We start from the raw sequence: 15,705 nt of genomic DNA on the forward strand, positions 1-15,705 counted from the left end.
ACTAATAATATTTGCTGTGACGTTGACCCAGCTCGTCCTTGAGCCGGTCCTGCCGAGCGACGCGTCCGAATCGTGGCTCAGGCACTTGGAGCACGTCCTTGTAGATTTGGCTGATGACAGTCTTGTTTTGGTCGGACCACTGCGCACGCCAGAAATGAATACCGCGTAAAGTAAGTCCGTTCTGTTCCGCAAAGGTCTGTACCTGCACGCCTTCTCGCGCCACGTCACCCACAGACGTATCAGGTTGTTGCTCAAATAGCAGCATAGTGTAGCGGTGGTACGGAGTGCCGCATTGAGGGTGGGGCGGTACATACGCGAGCTTGTGGGGATGTCCGGAAGGAATATTACTTTCTTGCAGAGACAGTGGTACGTCCGTGACAAGCCAATGGACGTACGTTTTGAAAGATTGGCTATCCTCACAAGGTGCGTCCGGATCCACGAGCATAATGGTATACTTGCGGGTGTCCTTGTGGAAGACCGTAGCACGAATCGTAGGTGCCTCGCGTGTCTGTCGTAAGCGGATAGTACGAACCAATGCTGGATCCAGGAACACGCCGGGGTGCACACTGCCGCCGCGGCCGCCGTGGTCGCCGATGCCGGCACCTTCGCCATAGAGGACCTCTAGGTCTACCGTTGGCGTGATAGAAGGGACCACATCTGGCAGAACGTGCATGAGCTGGATGCGCTCAACGAGGCGCTCTAGTGCACCGCCCAGCCGCCATGCCTGCTCGCGCAGGTGACGGAAGACCGGCTGCCTCAGATCATAATCACCCTTGGCGAATTGCGTGCGCACATGGGGGCGATTGATCTCCGACACAATTTCTAGTGCGTCCAAATAGTCCTCTTGGACGTCTCCCGACTGCTTAGTCTCCTCAATCTTCTTGCGCAGGGCGGCCGCATCCTCTTCAATGTACGCGAGCGCTTCGTCGTACACAGGCAGCGCCCCCGGTTTGAGTACTGGCTGCCACGACGCGGAAGAATTCATGCGGGAGCCCACCATGCGTGCAGCACCACGAGGCACCGCGCGCGTAGCAGCGTGCCTGGCAAGGGAGAACATCGGAACGATGGTGCAAGGAGCGAGTAATCTTCGACGCAGACGGAGCGAACGACAGTACTTATATAATCATTGCCCTTCCCCTACGGATCGCATGTGGATCCGTTCGCCCGGCCGCATGGCGCGAGGGTATGCGAGCGCTTAAGCCTTCTACATGCGGCTCATTGTATCTTATTGTGGGAAAATTATTCACGTAAAAAATACGCTAGCCGAGTTTCACACGTACGTGAACGGTGCTGACTCGTAGGCTCGAGCACCTGCTCGACTGTGTATCGTTGGCGACAGGCATTCTAAATGATTCCCTTATTTGCATGACCAAGGAGGGGGTACAGGTGACTGCGGATGTCTTAGACCAATTTTCACTGCAAAGGTCGAACGAGGAGGAGGTATGCCGGGCTTACTCATTCTCAGGAGTTGTACGTGTTCGATCGCGAGCTCCTCGTAGCCGACACGGACGCCGTGGCGCCCATGCTTGAAGTGCAGATTGATTCCACGCGTGTATGCTCTGCCAACTACTTCGAAGAGCCGCTACGTGCACGCGCTCTCGACTGGCTCATGGCTTGGGTCACTGAAGCTCGATCGACGCTGCAAATGCGCATGGAAGAAGCAAGTGAACTCGATACCGGCCTGCACTTGATCGATCAGAGCACCTACGTGGCCTTGCATAACCTTGACCTTCACGCTCGAAGTATCAAGAAGGCTGTGTCGAACCTGGAAACGATTGCCACGAAGGACTTCTCTTCGATGAAGGACCTGCTCTCCCGTTACGAGTGGGACCTAGCCGTGTTGCAACGAATTCACGTGAATCCCCGCCTTCACCTTCCCAGTGACGTGGATGAGGAACATGGAGGCGATCCTATCTCTTCTTCACTGACGCTGGCATCGTTCGTCGAGCCGACGAGCATATGCGAGTTGGCTCAGTCGTGTGAGAAGGACATGCGGGCACTGCAGACCACGTACTCAACCTGCATGAAACGTGAGCTACAATTGTCTCTGGATCTCTTTGACATTGCATCGGAAGTCAAGCGGACCGACCTGCGACCCTCTGAGCACTTGTTTAGCAATATTCGTTCCTATTACTCGCAGGCCATGGCGCTTGCCGAGTCGATCCGACAGCAATGCCTCCCTCCATCTGACCGTCAGCCCATGCCCGATACATTACCCAGTGGAATACGTGTCCATCTGAATCAACTGTGTTCTGAGCTCTCGGCCATGGAGACAAAGATGGTCCACAGTGTGGAAGAGCTGGCTGCCGATCGCAACGAGCTGCAGTGCAGGCACTTGAATCTTGTTCAAGACATTGGAAGCCTGCAAAGCGACTTTGCTGAGCTGAGCTCCACGGTGGCACATATTGACATGGCTCTGCAGTCGCCGCCGCTCAATCGATTTGACCAGCTGCATCGGCTGAAACGCATGTGTTGGGCGTACGGTGCCACTTTAATTGAGGCTGTGCGCCGCACAGAATTCGCCTCTCGCTTCTTACAGCAGGCACAGGACGTTGCCGAGCTTATGGCTCATATGTCTGATTTGGAGATTGCGCGCCGCAAAACGTATGCGGCTGATATTGCGCCCCTTCTACCGTGGGATACACGGACGATGGAGCAGGTTCCACCAGTGCTCGATATCACGACGCGACGACGCGACCAGGCGGAATCATCAGTATCATTCTCACGGAGCGACCTTGACGATTTCTTTGAGCAGCTCAGGCGAATTGACGCGGAGCTGCCCCACCCAGAGGGATCGTGTCTGGCCGTCGATCTACGCGAATCGCTTGCGCCACTTTTGCATGCACTTGATGATGGGGAAGCGGAATTCCACCGCACGGCGCGCAAACAGCTAGGCCTGTCTATGTTTCCCGATGAATCATCAGATGAGGGACATTCGCTTTCCAGCGACACCCTCCCTACCAGCTCGGCCGGTCCTACCGGCGCATCTCGTGTGGAGTTGTTGGAGAGCCAGCTACGTGCGGCACAAGAACGCATCCAACGACTCGAGTCGGAACTGACAGCGCGAACAGAAGCATTGCATGCGTCGCCGGATGCAACTTCACGTGCATGGACAAGCAAGGCTCATGAGCTCGCCGCTCACTTGCGATCCATGGACGGTGAGCCTAAGGCTAATGTGCTGGAAGCTACCCTCTCTGCCGACGTGGACACGCTGGATCCTGCCCTGTTCGACGAAGTGCGCCAAAAACTGGACCAGTTGTCCACGCAGTGCCATGTTTGGAAGCAAGCGTACGAGGGCCAATGCCACGATACGCACGCCGATCATGCAGCTAAACTCAATGTGGCGTCCTTTGAGGTGGGATCCCTGGCCCTATTTCTTCCCACCAAGCGGCGCATTGCCAACTCTCCCTTGTGGGCAGCTTTCCATATCGGAGCGCCGCATCACTTTTTGCGCATGGACGATGCGTTGGCCCAACAAGTGTCGCAGCGAGAATGGCTCGTGGCTCGCATCGCACGACTGACGCGACATGTGGCGGGCCCAGGCAATGTATATGGACTTTCCCCCGATACCCCTTATGCTCTGGTGGACATTGATGGATGGCAGGACCCTGCTGCACTCGTTCAGCCAGCACACCAAACGCTCTCGACGTCGCCGCCAAAATCTCCTCCGTCATCTTCACCTTCTCCATCTATGCTGTCCCGCTGGCCATGGCGCCAAGCCTTTTTCACACCTATGCGTATCCTTTCTGACCGTGGAACACGATCGATGGAGCCGCCGACTGCGTCAACCAGTGGCACAACAACCACTACGGCCATGGCCGAGTTTGCCCTCCCACGGAGCCCACCCCAGCTATGATCCAAGACCAGTGTAGTTGCGATTCTACTATGGCCCGCGACCTCCGTGGAACCGCTTCGAGGCGTAGTCGCCTCCATCATCTGCACCCTCCGGTGGCCCTCGCTTCTGCCCGCCACGACCAGAGCGGCGCTCGTGCCTTGCACGCTCGCGCTCTCGTCGACTTGGACGGTCACGATGGCCATGTTGCTGGGGCGGCGGTCGACCAAAATGCTCCGGATCGTACGCGTCATCGTCACCATCATGGTCAGTTCGCCGCGGCGAGCCGCGGTGCCATTGAGATTCCTCTGGGCGTACACCATAGTCGAGAGTATCACCTGCACCATGCGCCGTGTCGCGGTCATTGTAGGGCCCTTGAGAACGGGCATTGTCATCTTCGTGCTCAGCACGGCGCGCGCCGCTCCCGCCCGAGCGCCCATGCCGCCGTCCTCCGCGGCGGCCCCGGCGTTCGTGGCGAGGCTCTTGCATGTCTGTACCACTGGGGCGCGCATCATGCTGGCCGTCCTGCGGCGCGCATGATCCGATCTCGGACGCAGGAGGTGGGACCTCACCCCATGGGGCACCCGGCATCGCTGGCATGACTGGTGGAATAGCCATGGCATTGGACTGCCCGTCGTCCTGCATACCTGGCCATGTCGGCATAGAGGGCATGCTCATCATAGCCCCGGGGCCAAACATGGCGGCAAAGGCATCTTGAGAACCCTCCATGGGAGGCATAAAAGGCATAGCGGGCATGCCTGGCACCTGTGCTTCGTCCGCTGCTCCCAAATCTGCTCGTGCGTCACTCATCATATTCTTTTTGGCACACCACAAGGCCCAAGTGTGCTCGTCAAACCCATAATTAAACCAATCACTCAAGTTGGCACCTGGACGACGCCAGGGCTTTTCAGGTAGAGACTCAATGTCCACTTGGTATATAGTCATGGGCGGAGGCTCCTGCGCTTGCTCCTCTTGTGTGCGTCCATCGTAGAGGCTGTCCGTCGGGGGATAACGCAGTGCCGCCTCCGAGGGATCAAGCTGGAGCTCAGGACCCGTCGATGATGCAGACGGAGGGGGGCCTTCCGGCCCGAGTGGCTCCTCCATGGCCCTTGCTTGCTTGACCGTAGAAGCTGTAGGTCCGACTTCCACGTCCGTTGGCTCGACAGGGGGTATTGCTGTCAGCTGAGACGGCGCAGCGGGAGGCTCGACATGGTCGTTTGTGATTACAGGGGATTCTGTCGAAATGATATTCTGCTTGAATGCAGGCGCCGGCGGGGCGAACGACATTGTCCGCGAAGGAGGTACCAGTGGTGCATTTGGGTCAATAATAAACTCAATGTCCTGTTGTCAGACTAGGATACGCACAGATTCGTCACTGTCTTCTTCCTCTTCCTCCTCAACGTCTTCCGGTTTCCCTTCAGGGGCACTCACTTCCTCGATACCCGCGGCAGCCGACGAGTCTGGCCGCGCCGTCTCGAGGCCTGTGTCGGCAGGACGAGCCAGTGATTCGGACGAGGGTTCTACTGAGAGAGCAGCATCATGTGACGGTGTAATCTCAGTATTCGATGTGCCATAAAGGAACGCGTCTTCATCGTCGATGGGATCGCCGGCGCCTGACATGTGTGCGCGTACCTTCGGCGACTGTCCGCGTCTCGCACGAGGTCGAGCGGTTTAACCGAACAGGACGTATGCATGTGTATTTCCCAGATATCCGCGCCGCTCGAACCTCCGCACACTCCGACCGTGCCCCTCGATCGGCCCACCGTCACCATGGCATCCACAAGTTTCGGCAGCCGCTTCCGCGCCTTCATGAACCACCCAGCTGGACCAAAGACAGGTACGTTTGCTTCTAGGTTGGCATGCGATTGCATGCACTTCACCATGGACTGTGGCTGACTTTGCGCTAGTGTTCTTTTGGGCCCCGATGATGAAATGGGGCCTTGTTCTGGCCGGGCTTGGTGATTTGGCGCGTCCTGCAGACAAGCTTTCCGTCTCCCAGAACACGGCGCTGGCTCTCACTGGCATGATCTGGGTGCGGTATGTATTTTTGTTGTATGGAAGTTAACACACTGCTACAGCTACTGCTTCGTCATCACCCCCGTCAACTACTCCCTGGCTGCTGTGAACTTTTTCGTGGGAACAACGGGCTTAGTTCAGCTTGCCCGCGTTGCTCAGTACGTGAAATTCGCTTATCCGTAGCCACCGATTCACGCAACAGGGCTCCAACCTCCAGCTACCTGCAATTTCCTCGAACAAGAACTGACGCTCTTCTGTAGACAAGTCTCTCTACCTAGTTCTTGTCTGGTGTTTCGTTCTTATAGGAGTGCGATTGTCGTTATCAGCCTTGAGCGGAGCGTACAGTGTGGAGATAACACACTTCCGCGGTCTGTACGCGCTCATCCTTTGACGACATGCTGTCTTCGTTCCGCACAACAGGCCGTAAGATTGTTGCGTATGTATCATGAAGGATCTCATATGTCAGTATTGGGCGAAACTTTGCCGACCACGCCAAAGAACTGAATAACGCCGTACCCACGGAGCCGTTTTTCTTTCTGAAGCCAACGTCGAGCTACATTGGCTCAGGCCAGGCTATTGAAGTACCCCGGGGCGTTGTGGCACACCATGAAGGTAAGTAAGCGTGATTGACACCAAGTTGAGCTGGCGGTGGTGATCGGCAAGAACGGTCGTGACATTAGCATAAAAGAGTCTGACTCGCACATCGGTGGCTACGGTATGTGTTTCTATATTCATGTTGCTTAGCCCTGGCAATTGATATGACCGCCAGAAACATGCAAGAAAAAGCCAAGAAAAGTGGCCTCCCTTGGTCTGCGGCTAAAGGCTTTGACACCTTCACGCCAATTAGGTACGGATGGCTTGTTTACATACAGTGATTTGATCGCCAAAGAACAGATCCCTGATCCTCACAATGTGGATCTTTGGCTTCGAGTAAATGGCGACATGCGCCAGAATGGGAATACAAAAGATATGATTTTCTCTATTCCAGAGCTGATTTCTTACGTGTCGTCCATCATGACGCTCGAAACAGGAGACGTGCTCCTTACCGGTATGTCTGTCGATGCATTCACACTTTAGGTACACCCAAGGGTGTGAGTAAGATTCAAGATGGGGACGAAGTAGTCGCGGGGCTCCGCAATGCTGGTTCGCCTACAACTCTTATGGAGCTGCGGCTTTTGGTAAAAAACCGTATCGGTAACTTCGCCTTCCGCGACTAATTCACATGGGTAATGTGAGCCCAATTCAAATGCTCGTTTCGGGTATATAGATTAAAGCACTGCCTTCCCCTGTTTCTCTAACAGATTTACACGCTCCATTAGCTGAGCTCGTTGTTTACGAAGCGTCTCTAGCTCCTGCATTTGTGCGTCGTATTCCACCTGGGACGCAGTCCGTCCTAGCGCCGCATCTTTTTCTTCCGTCAAAATCTGCGCCTGCGCGTCCACCTTGGCAAGTTCTTCCGTTGCCTAATATGAGAAGTATATACATACCCTGTTTCGAAGTGTACGTGCGTGCTGCTCGTCCTTGCCAAGAACCTCTTCAGCACGCATAATCAATTCGCGTAACAGTGGCGCAATTTCGGCTGCCACATGTTCGCGGGCTTGACGAACTTCACACTCAGACACCAAATCAAAGTGCTAAAGTCAATCGATAGTTACTCACTCGCTGGTTCGATATGGCAGTATTGAGCCGTTTTAGATCACCAGTATGGAACTCGAGTGCCGAATTTGTGTCGTGAAGCTTCATGTGAGAGAACAAGTACATACACATGTGCACGCCGCTTGAAGATGACTTACGCAAGCATATATATTACTGAGCTGGTTGGCGCTTGCATTTGGATTGAAATACACCGACTGCCGAGGTACGTTGCGCGCCATGCCGTTCTCCAACACTGTTGTGCAACGCGCCCGTACAGGCGTGATTATTGTGATTGCACGTGCTGTCGAATTACCACGTGGGATGGACTGTGCACTCGCGTCAGACTATAGGGATTCTAGGCTTCGTCAACATGGGCGATCGACCATTGTGCCTGACAGAGCTTCTAGGTATCACACGTGATGAACCAATATGGCACTTATGGAGAAACCAGCATGAATTAGAAAAGAAAGAGTACTCGGATGTGCATTTTTATAGTATTCGGCCAAAGGGCATCAGTTTCCAGTGGACACCGCAACCGGATCCATCGCGTTCTAAGCTTTTGGCAATAGACATTTACAATGGTCACCAAAAATGGGGTCCATATCCCTACTATCCTATTATTATTTATCATGGGGAAAAATACCTCGAAGTACAGCCTACAACAAAGGCATTAGAATTCGTGCAAGCGCTAGGCGAGCCTAAGCGCAAGGGCGGGGGCGCCTTAACGGCAGGCCCAGCCATGTGGATGGAATGGGAGCTTCTATCCGCGCAACCCGAGTCCATGTCGAGATTATTCGTCCAAGTTGAGTTTGCAGGCGAGTCTGCTAGATCCCCCGATCGTTGGGAACCAGGGCGGGGCACTGAAGCGGTTTGGGGCATCATGACACTTTCAAACGCGCCCCCCTAAGCAATCCCAAATCTAGTCTAGATTTGATGGCGCAGGCTACATCATTAAGACACACACTACATCGCTATTATAGTGACATCTTTCTATTAAGGAGAAGCTAATTATTCGCCATCCGAATGGTTACAGTTAAATTACTGAGAGAGAGGCAGGCCACCAGTGTAGGTCTCGCCCTCCACGGTACGCTGGTTGTTGCCGAGGTTCAACAGACCAGCCTCCTCGATCGAACGAGTAGTGCTAGTCAGGACACCGCCGCCCTTGAGGAAGTCCTCCTTGCGGATCGGCTGGTGCGCAGTCGACTCGTGCACAATAGGGGCCTCGTGGGTGATGTGAGTGGTAGGAATAGTAGTGCGGATGCGGTGGTACTCGTGAGTCTCCTTCTCAATGATGGGCTGCACAATGTTGTGGATGTGGTGGTGCACAATCTCGCGGACAGTCTCACCCTTGTCGATCACGCTGCGGTCAATGGCAGCCTGAGTGAAAGTGTCCTTGGGGTTACCAGCAACGGCGCGCATGAGGGCAGCGTCCTTGTCAGTGTTAGCGTGCACCTCGCGAACAGTGGTCTGAGGCACAACACGCGAGTGAATCTGCTCAGCGAGGTGCTCAGAGTCGACCACAGGCTGCACGTGGTGCTGAATGTGGTGCTGGTGAATGTGGTGCTCACGCTCGCGCAGCAGCTCCTCAATCTCATGACGGTGGTGCACGTGGCGAGTGACGGGAGCCAGGTGCTGCACATCCTGGTCAACGTTGCCAGCAGCAACGTTCACACCCGAGCCAGTGCTAGTGGTCTGGGTGAGGTTGTTGCGGCCAGCCGAAGTAGCGCCAGTGGTGTCAGCCACCGACTGCGACTGAGGGAGCTGGGTACTCCAGCTGCGGGGGGCCTCAACACCACCCTGCACAGAGGCGTCGTTAACAGGGTTCGTCACGTCAACGTTGGCAGAGGGAACCGAGGGAGCACCACCGGCACCAGCCGAGCCAGCGACACCCGAAGCGGCGTTCTGGGCATTGTGGTGACCGTGGCCGGCGAAGCCCTGCAGACGGTCCTTAGCATCGTGCAGGAAACCCTCGCCCTTGTGGCCAGCCTCCTGAGGAGCGTCAGCGACCTTCGAGCCCTCAGCCTCGGCCTTGTCGGTGTTGAAAACCTTCTTGATAACGTTGCTCATTACGAAGAGTTCAAGTAAAGAGTAAGAGGAACGGGCTGGCCCGTCTTATTTATATGTACGCATGTCGAACCGGGTTTAGGCATGCATCCATTCATGCCTGCAGGCCCAAGCGTCCACCTAAGATCACTCTCAATATCCTTGTATAATTGGCCAAACTGATGATGTAATTGCGATTTAATCGGGTAAACTAACAATTTGACCAATAATTTACGATCGAATCGACAAGTAGCTTCTATGCAGCGGTCTATCCTTCCCTTCTCGGGAATGCAATGCGACCTAGGTAGGTCGCTCAGATCACCCGTCTCCGCCCTTTTCCCATGCGGACGAACTAAATGACGAACGCGGTGGATACGAGCGCCGCCCCGCATTGCTTACGTATGGTGTACCACGCATGTGCGCATGTACAGTATGCGCTTCCGCGTGCATCAACGTACAGGCACTTGTCATGCGCACGGTCCGCTCATGATACTACGTCTGAAATCACGCGCCAATTTCGCTCGTGCCAAGAAACGGATGTACGGAAATATATGCCGGCGATTATACACTAACTTCTTGTTGAGATAGAGACGAGGTATACATGCGTGCATGCTAACAAGATGAAGTATCACCAGTACGCTTGCGTTTCTTGTTAATTTGGTCTCGATTTCGTAGGCTGACTTCGTCGTCACCACAAGGCGTCTTGACGGATGGTTTGCATACGGCCCCACGAAATGTTTGTCGAGTTTCTGAGCATCAGTATAAAATGTGCAACGTACGGGCTCGGATTAGAAGAGATTGACAAACAGATGTTAATGAATCTTTTGCGGATTGCAGCGTCATACCCATCAGCGTTGCCCTATCGAATAAGTTTCATAGACATACATATTCAAAACATCATAAGGGGCACGCAATCCCAGCACGTCCATGACCGCACCGCTGATAATCACACCCTTGCCATTTGTCGCGCGCAGTATTTCCCTTGCCCCGCTAAAAAGATTCCTGCGAGCTGCCGACAAATCTTGATCCCCCATTGCAGACGACGACGTATCTGTTGCAGATCCGTACGTGATTTCAAAAACCACACCATTAGCAAGTGCAGCACCGACGGTGCTTCGTTTTAAATGAAATGGTAGCCTTGGGGCAGCTGCTAAGTCTAGTGAGATAATATCCACGCTGAAAGGTTTTAACTCGCTCATTGTAATACATGCATGTTGAAAACCACTCTCCGTGAGAGGCATCACTGCTAGCAAGTCATAATTCTGCAGCGCATTACTGTTGGCTGCGACAAACCCTGTGCCGGACTTGATGGCTTGATCCTTGTCCAGAACAAGTGTCAGTCGGCTGAGCTGTTTGATTCCTTGAGCCCGAGACCTTACACCTTGGCCACCTCGTGTTCGAGGGTCCAACTTCGGAAAAGGTGGGTTGGGGCCCTTCCGGGTTGACGCAAAAGGATGGGGATGTAACTGGGGATCGTACTTAGTATAAACCACATGATTCAAAGCGATTGTGGAATACCCAACTGTTTATGATGAGCGGGAAAGGACAACGTACGCTCTCTCAACTCATAGACGAGTTGACTCAGTCTAGACTTTTCAGATTCAGTAAGGACGGCAAGCGGATCGACAGTGTCTGAGTTGGAATGCGTATTCTCATCTGTTTTCTGTACTGCTTTCTTTGCTTTCTTTGACGTTACGCTTCCCTCCCGTGCCGGCCAGGGCACATTCAGGTCGTGGAACATAGGCTGCCAGTCAGCTCGAAGATCTTTGGACCTAGATGTGAAATTGACAGCCACGTGGCTGGAATTCTGTTGAACATATGCATGGTGCCTAGAATGTGCACAGCCCCTTGACCTCTTGACATGGCGCCTGCGCTGGTATTCCGACGGGCTGCACAGGATAGAGGGTCTCTACTGGTGACAGAAGACCAAAGAAATACTATCATTGTGGCATGTATATACGTTGTGGCAATTTTGGTACTGGTATGTCCTCTAGTTTAATGGCAGTGGAACATCCCTATCCTCAAGCAAGTGCTGTACCCATTCAAGTTGCTTGTAAGTATATGCAGCTCATACCCAGACTGTTGGATTCCATGAATTCTCTCACGCATTTGTGGGGCTCCTTACATGTGCAAAAATTGAGTCCATCGAATTGGACCCTGACGAGGGCGGTGCAACACGGATGCGGGGTGGGATCAGCTTTTTTACTCTACCCGCCGGGTATCTGGGCTCGTCACTTATCGGAGCTATTCTTATTGCTTGTGGATTTGATGAGAGAGCTAGCAAAGTGGCAAGTATTGTCGTCGCTGTATTTTTCTTAATGATGCTTTGGTGGGCTCGGCGCAATTGGCTGTACGTTGAAATGCTGACAGTAGCACATGGCTCTTGATTATTGTCATGGCGGGATTGTTTGTCTTATTTTGGGTAAGTACAACGTCACATTAATGGAAGCTGGTCGAAAGCTCCGTGGCCTTGCGCTATTTTGTCTTGTTCCTCGTACGTTATCGAATACTGACAGCAGGGTGTCATGAATTGCCTTTATTCGGTGTGGGATATCTGTGACGACCTGATATTCCGCAAAGTCAATGAATCGGATGCCTCAGCATTTGCGCGACTAGTGGGTTGTTGCCCGTCGCAGGTGTGGGGGGTGGTTTGGTTCCTTATTAGCGTGGCCTTTTTCGTCGGCGGTGTCCTGTAAGTCGGGATCTCTAACATGCAGTGTGGGTATCGTGTTACTCAAAACGCCGGTATCTGAACAAAAAGCGGACGACTTTCTTCGAGTTCCTACTTGATGCATTGACCCCCATATTGTAGAGAATCACGACGGATGCGGCACAAGCTCTTCCATAAATTGATCAAGTAATGTATACAACACATGTTTATTCAACCGTTTGTTCTGAATCACAGACAGTAAGGTTTGAGATCCAATACGAGTCCTGTCGCTGCCAAATACATGCTCAGCAAAATCAGGAACTAGAATTGACATAGCTTGCGTTGCGCGTTCAAGGGTTGTGCGCTGCTCTTCAGTAGAACGTTCTGGACGGGGTTGCAAACAAAACGGACCCCCGTTTGGCCATAGCATTTGTACCGCATAGTCTAGCGCGCAGTGTAAGCGAGTAGTAGATAGTTGATAATTCATTTTCTGGCGAAGCCAACTAGAGTAAGCACATTACCACATACCTTTCGATCGTACTCCCAAGTAGGTTTTGTAGTACCAATTCAATGGCTCGGCGCCGCAGCCAGTCGGATTCGTGCTTAAGCTGAAACAGCTCTAATAGAAAGTCACAGAGCGGCTCAGTAAAATAGCCTTGTCGTGCTTCCGTACAAATGTCCACAGTGCTTATCGATTCAGATCGATCTTCCGCAGCGATGATTTGGTGTACCACCGCATCAAACATGGTCGGTCGAAATCCGTCCATCAACTCTTCAATTCCGTTAGCCAGCTCTGAAACACTGCCAAGCATTCTCTCCATGAGCGATATTTCTGTCGCATTGTTTGGAATGGATGCCCCATCGTTCACATCCGACAAGAATAGCTGTATGGTCCGGGACACACGGACGTCTGGAAGGGCCAATGCTGCCTGTGAGTCAGAGGGCTCTGACATACAATAAGGTACCGCTCCAAGGAGCGCCGACGGGATTCAACGAAGGCTGAATTCATAGATCCCATCAGTTTCTTTCCAGGAAACAGTGATTCGCATGCCCAAATAGATCGAAATTGATGTTTGAGGCTTTGGTGTAGCTCACGGAACGCCGAATACCGCCGCGAAATGACCCAAGTGTATTCTTTATCCTGACTTCCACCGACAACCATAGACATGCGCACTAGAATATGGTACAAAATAAAAGCATGGCCAGCTTGGTCTTTACACTCTTCAGTATCCTTGATTTCGATTGAAACGTGCGTAGCATGTTTTGCATCAAATATGTGACCGTGCTGGTGTAGTAAGTTTTCAAGGTAGTTAGTTTCCCATTCCGCTGTCCGAATATCGCGTTCAATAGCTTTTCGTGACGTCTGAAGTAGTTGGATTTCTTGTGTGGATGCCCCAGTCAGTTCAGCCTTTTTTAAAAGCGTATCAATTTTGTCCTGCTGGTGGTGCAGCTGCTCACACTGGCAACGCAAGGAGCGCAATTGTGAAGTAGTCTGCTGGTGTCGCATCCATGCAAGATCCATTCCAGGATTAGTAGATTCAGTAACATCTGGCGACATGCCCTGGGGCATTGACACGTGCTGTTTAGAGAGGTAGGGCTGTCGCATCTTTGTTGCCATAGGAACGGAGCTAGCATCATCAACAAAAAGGGGGTCAGTTTCAAATAGAGGCTTGCGGAACAAAGCAGGATCTTGACTCTTGGTGCCATCTCCTGAGCCCATCAGAAAGCCATACCGAAAGGGAATCCGTGCATCTTTCTGATGCCCCGAAGGAGAAGACAGATGTTCCTCGCCGAGTAAGTAGTCAGATTCGATATCCCAATCGAGAACAGTAACATTGTGCGTCTTCTCGGCTGATACATGATTTTGACGTACTTGATCCGCTGCTTGCATATACAAATGACTTAATGTGAATGGCTCCCAATCTTGATCCAGCATGATCTGCATGACATCCGCTTGCATCAACAATACACACTGACGCACAATAAATAGCCCACGTTCTTGTACACCCGCGGAATTTTCAAGGGTTAAAAAGGTTTCCACTACCTCTCGGCATGACTCTCGAATACGAAGTAGAGGCGAGTTGCAGTATTGCAGTACTAATTCCATGGATTCTTTGAGGGATTGAGTTGAAGCATACATGCCTGCGTCAGGAGTATGTACCACCTCCTTCAATAAGGATTCTGCGTCCAAAAATGAGAGATCTGATTCCACTTCCTCCAAAGGGTTTTTAAACGCATCCACAAAGACCCAGAATCGAGGGAGAACAGCACGTCCGCGAAGGTCCATGAATTCAAGCAAAAAAGGCAAGCTGGCAAAATTCCGCAATATCTCTGAGAGAGTGATCTTTCCTAGCTCCTGTGAACGGCCAGGCTCAAGATCATGGCTCGGTTCAGGAGAGTCTATGCTGCACCCTAGTTCCGCGAAACGCTTCTCCGCAATTTGAAGCGCGGACTCGAGCTTTTCCACGTAGTCACTTTTGTACGCTTTTGATGGATTATTTAATAGCTCTTCCTTGTTTCGCAGGATCTCATTCAAAAGTTCATGACGAATCCGCCGGAGATCCAATGAAGATTTTGTGCTCTCAATTCTCATAAGGTAACGCTCATATGTAGATGTTTTCTTGGCATTAGAGTATAACAAACGACTTGAGCGAGTGCGTCTTGACGCATTTCTCCGTCGATGCCTTGGTGATGACGCAGGATAGTCGTGCAGCAGCGGCTTTCGCGTCAGTCTAGGTTCTGATGCGGAAGCACTGAGTGACTCACGCACGCGATCCACTTGCGCAAGTTCATGTAGACGTTTTGCCGCTTTGGCTGTAACTTGCAGATGTATCCAATCTGGGTCTGAGACCATATTAATCACCGGATAGAGAATGGAGCATGCCAAAATCTCTCGCAATAGAGCGGCCTCGATGCGTCCCAAGCACATAGTATCCTGGGTAAAAGCAGAAATGAAGCGATTCATCAATATTCGAAGATGGTCATGCTCCGATTCTTTCGTATCGAGACTCGAAGTATTGCCCACAGCGGGGTGAAGATCGCCTTGTTGGTACTTTGCTGCCAAGTACCAGTCATGAAACGCTGGATCCTCTTTCGACAGAGCCACACCACGCAATGAATTTTGGGCTGAGCGATATTTTTCCACATGTTCACGCAAAGTCGGAAGCACACGTTGCATGAGCAGAGTAGAGAGGTCGACTTGCTCTATTCGCGTGAGGATACGGTGAAGCACGTCACTCAGCAGTTGTGATACGGCGCGAGGAAATGATGCCGAGTCCTCGTCATCAGATCCATCAACCAGGATGCTGTGCCAACTTTTTATAAAATCACGAACGATGAAATGTGCAAGCCTCGACACAGCATCTTCTCCATTCACAGGAGGCTCTGTGGGCGGCTTTTCTTGCCATTCAAGCGGGTATATAAAAGGCACATGGTCATCTCTAGGGAGTGTTTCTGAGTATATGGCCAGTATTGGTAGAAATATAAGTATCCAACTTAGAGACCGTGTCATGTTCCATAAGAGCGGCGC

The 15,705-nt window shown here is 52.4% G+C and overlaps 7 protein-coding genes across 7 annotated transcripts; 3 read left to right on the top strand and 4 right to left on the bottom strand.

The window, feature by feature from the left end:
* Position 1: 1 nt before the first annotated feature.
* MSY001_1908 (uncharacterized protein) lies at positions 2-1,057 on the bottom strand (the record flags this gene model as incomplete). Its single annotated transcript, XM_018883734.1, has 2 exons — positions 2-508; positions 533-1,057. The coding sequence occupies 2 exons, from the start codon at positions 1,055-1,057 to the stop codon at positions 2-4; spliced, it is 1,032 nt and encodes a 343-aa protein (XP_018740464.1).
* Positions 1,058-1,522: 465 nt separating this feature from the next.
* MSY001_1909 (uncharacterized protein) lies at positions 1,523-3,856 on the top strand (the record flags this gene model as incomplete). The annotated part of the gene is made up of 1 exon (XM_018883735.1): positions 1,523-3,856. One exon carries the CDS (start codon positions 1,523-1,525, stop codon positions 3,854-3,856), a length of 2,334 nt encoding a protein of 777 aa, XP_018740465.1.
* Positions 3,857-3,883: 27 nt separating this feature from the next.
* Positions 3,884-5,452, bottom strand: MSY001_1910 (uncharacterized protein; the record flags this gene model as incomplete). Its single annotated transcript, XM_018883736.1, has 2 exons — positions 3,884-5,173; positions 5,264-5,452. 2 exons carry the CDS (start codon positions 5,450-5,452, stop codon positions 3,884-3,886), a joined length of 1,479 nt encoding a protein of 492 aa, XP_018740466.1.
* Positions 5,453-5,756: 304 nt separating this feature from the next.
* On the top strand, positions 5,757-6,031 carry MSY001_1911 (uncharacterized protein; the record flags this gene model as incomplete). The annotated part of the gene is made up of 2 exons (XM_018883737.1): positions 5,757-5,869; positions 5,911-6,031. 2 exons carry the CDS (start codon positions 5,757-5,759, stop codon positions 6,029-6,031), a joined length of 234 nt encoding a protein of 77 aa, XP_018740467.1.
* A 2,490-nt stretch (positions 6,032-8,521) lies between these two features.
* Positions 8,522-9,550, bottom strand: Mala s 9 (allergen; the record flags this gene model as incomplete). The annotated part of the gene is made up of 1 exon (XM_018883738.1): positions 8,522-9,550. One exon carries the CDS (start codon positions 9,548-9,550, stop codon positions 8,522-8,524), a length of 1,029 nt encoding a protein of 342 aa, XP_018740468.1.
* Positions 9,551-10,374: 824 nt separating this feature from the next.
* MSY001_1913 (uncharacterized protein) lies at positions 10,375-11,267 on the bottom strand (the record flags this gene model as incomplete). Its single annotated transcript, XM_018883739.1, has 2 exons — positions 10,375-11,048; positions 11,081-11,267. 2 exons carry the CDS (start codon positions 11,265-11,267, stop codon positions 10,375-10,377), a joined length of 861 nt encoding a protein of 286 aa, XP_018740469.1.
* A 120-nt stretch (positions 11,268-11,387) lies between these two features.
* On the top strand, positions 11,388-11,913 carry MSY001_1914 (uncharacterized protein; the record flags this gene model as incomplete). The annotated part of the gene is made up of 3 exons (XM_018883740.1): positions 11,388-11,507; positions 11,532-11,579; positions 11,605-11,913. The coding sequence occupies 3 exons, from the start codon at positions 11,388-11,390 to the stop codon at positions 11,911-11,913; spliced, it is 477 nt and encodes a 158-aa protein (XP_018740470.1).
* Positions 11,914-15,705: the final 3,792 nt, after the last annotated feature.

This window comes from Malassezia sympodialis, genomic scaffold (genome assembly GCF_000349305.1).
Source record: "Malassezia sympodialis ATCC 42132 genomic scaffold, msy_sf_9, whole genome shotgun sequence".
NCBI lineage: Eukaryota > Fungi > Basidiomycota > Malasseziomycetes > Malasseziales > Malasseziaceae > Malassezia > Malassezia sympodialis.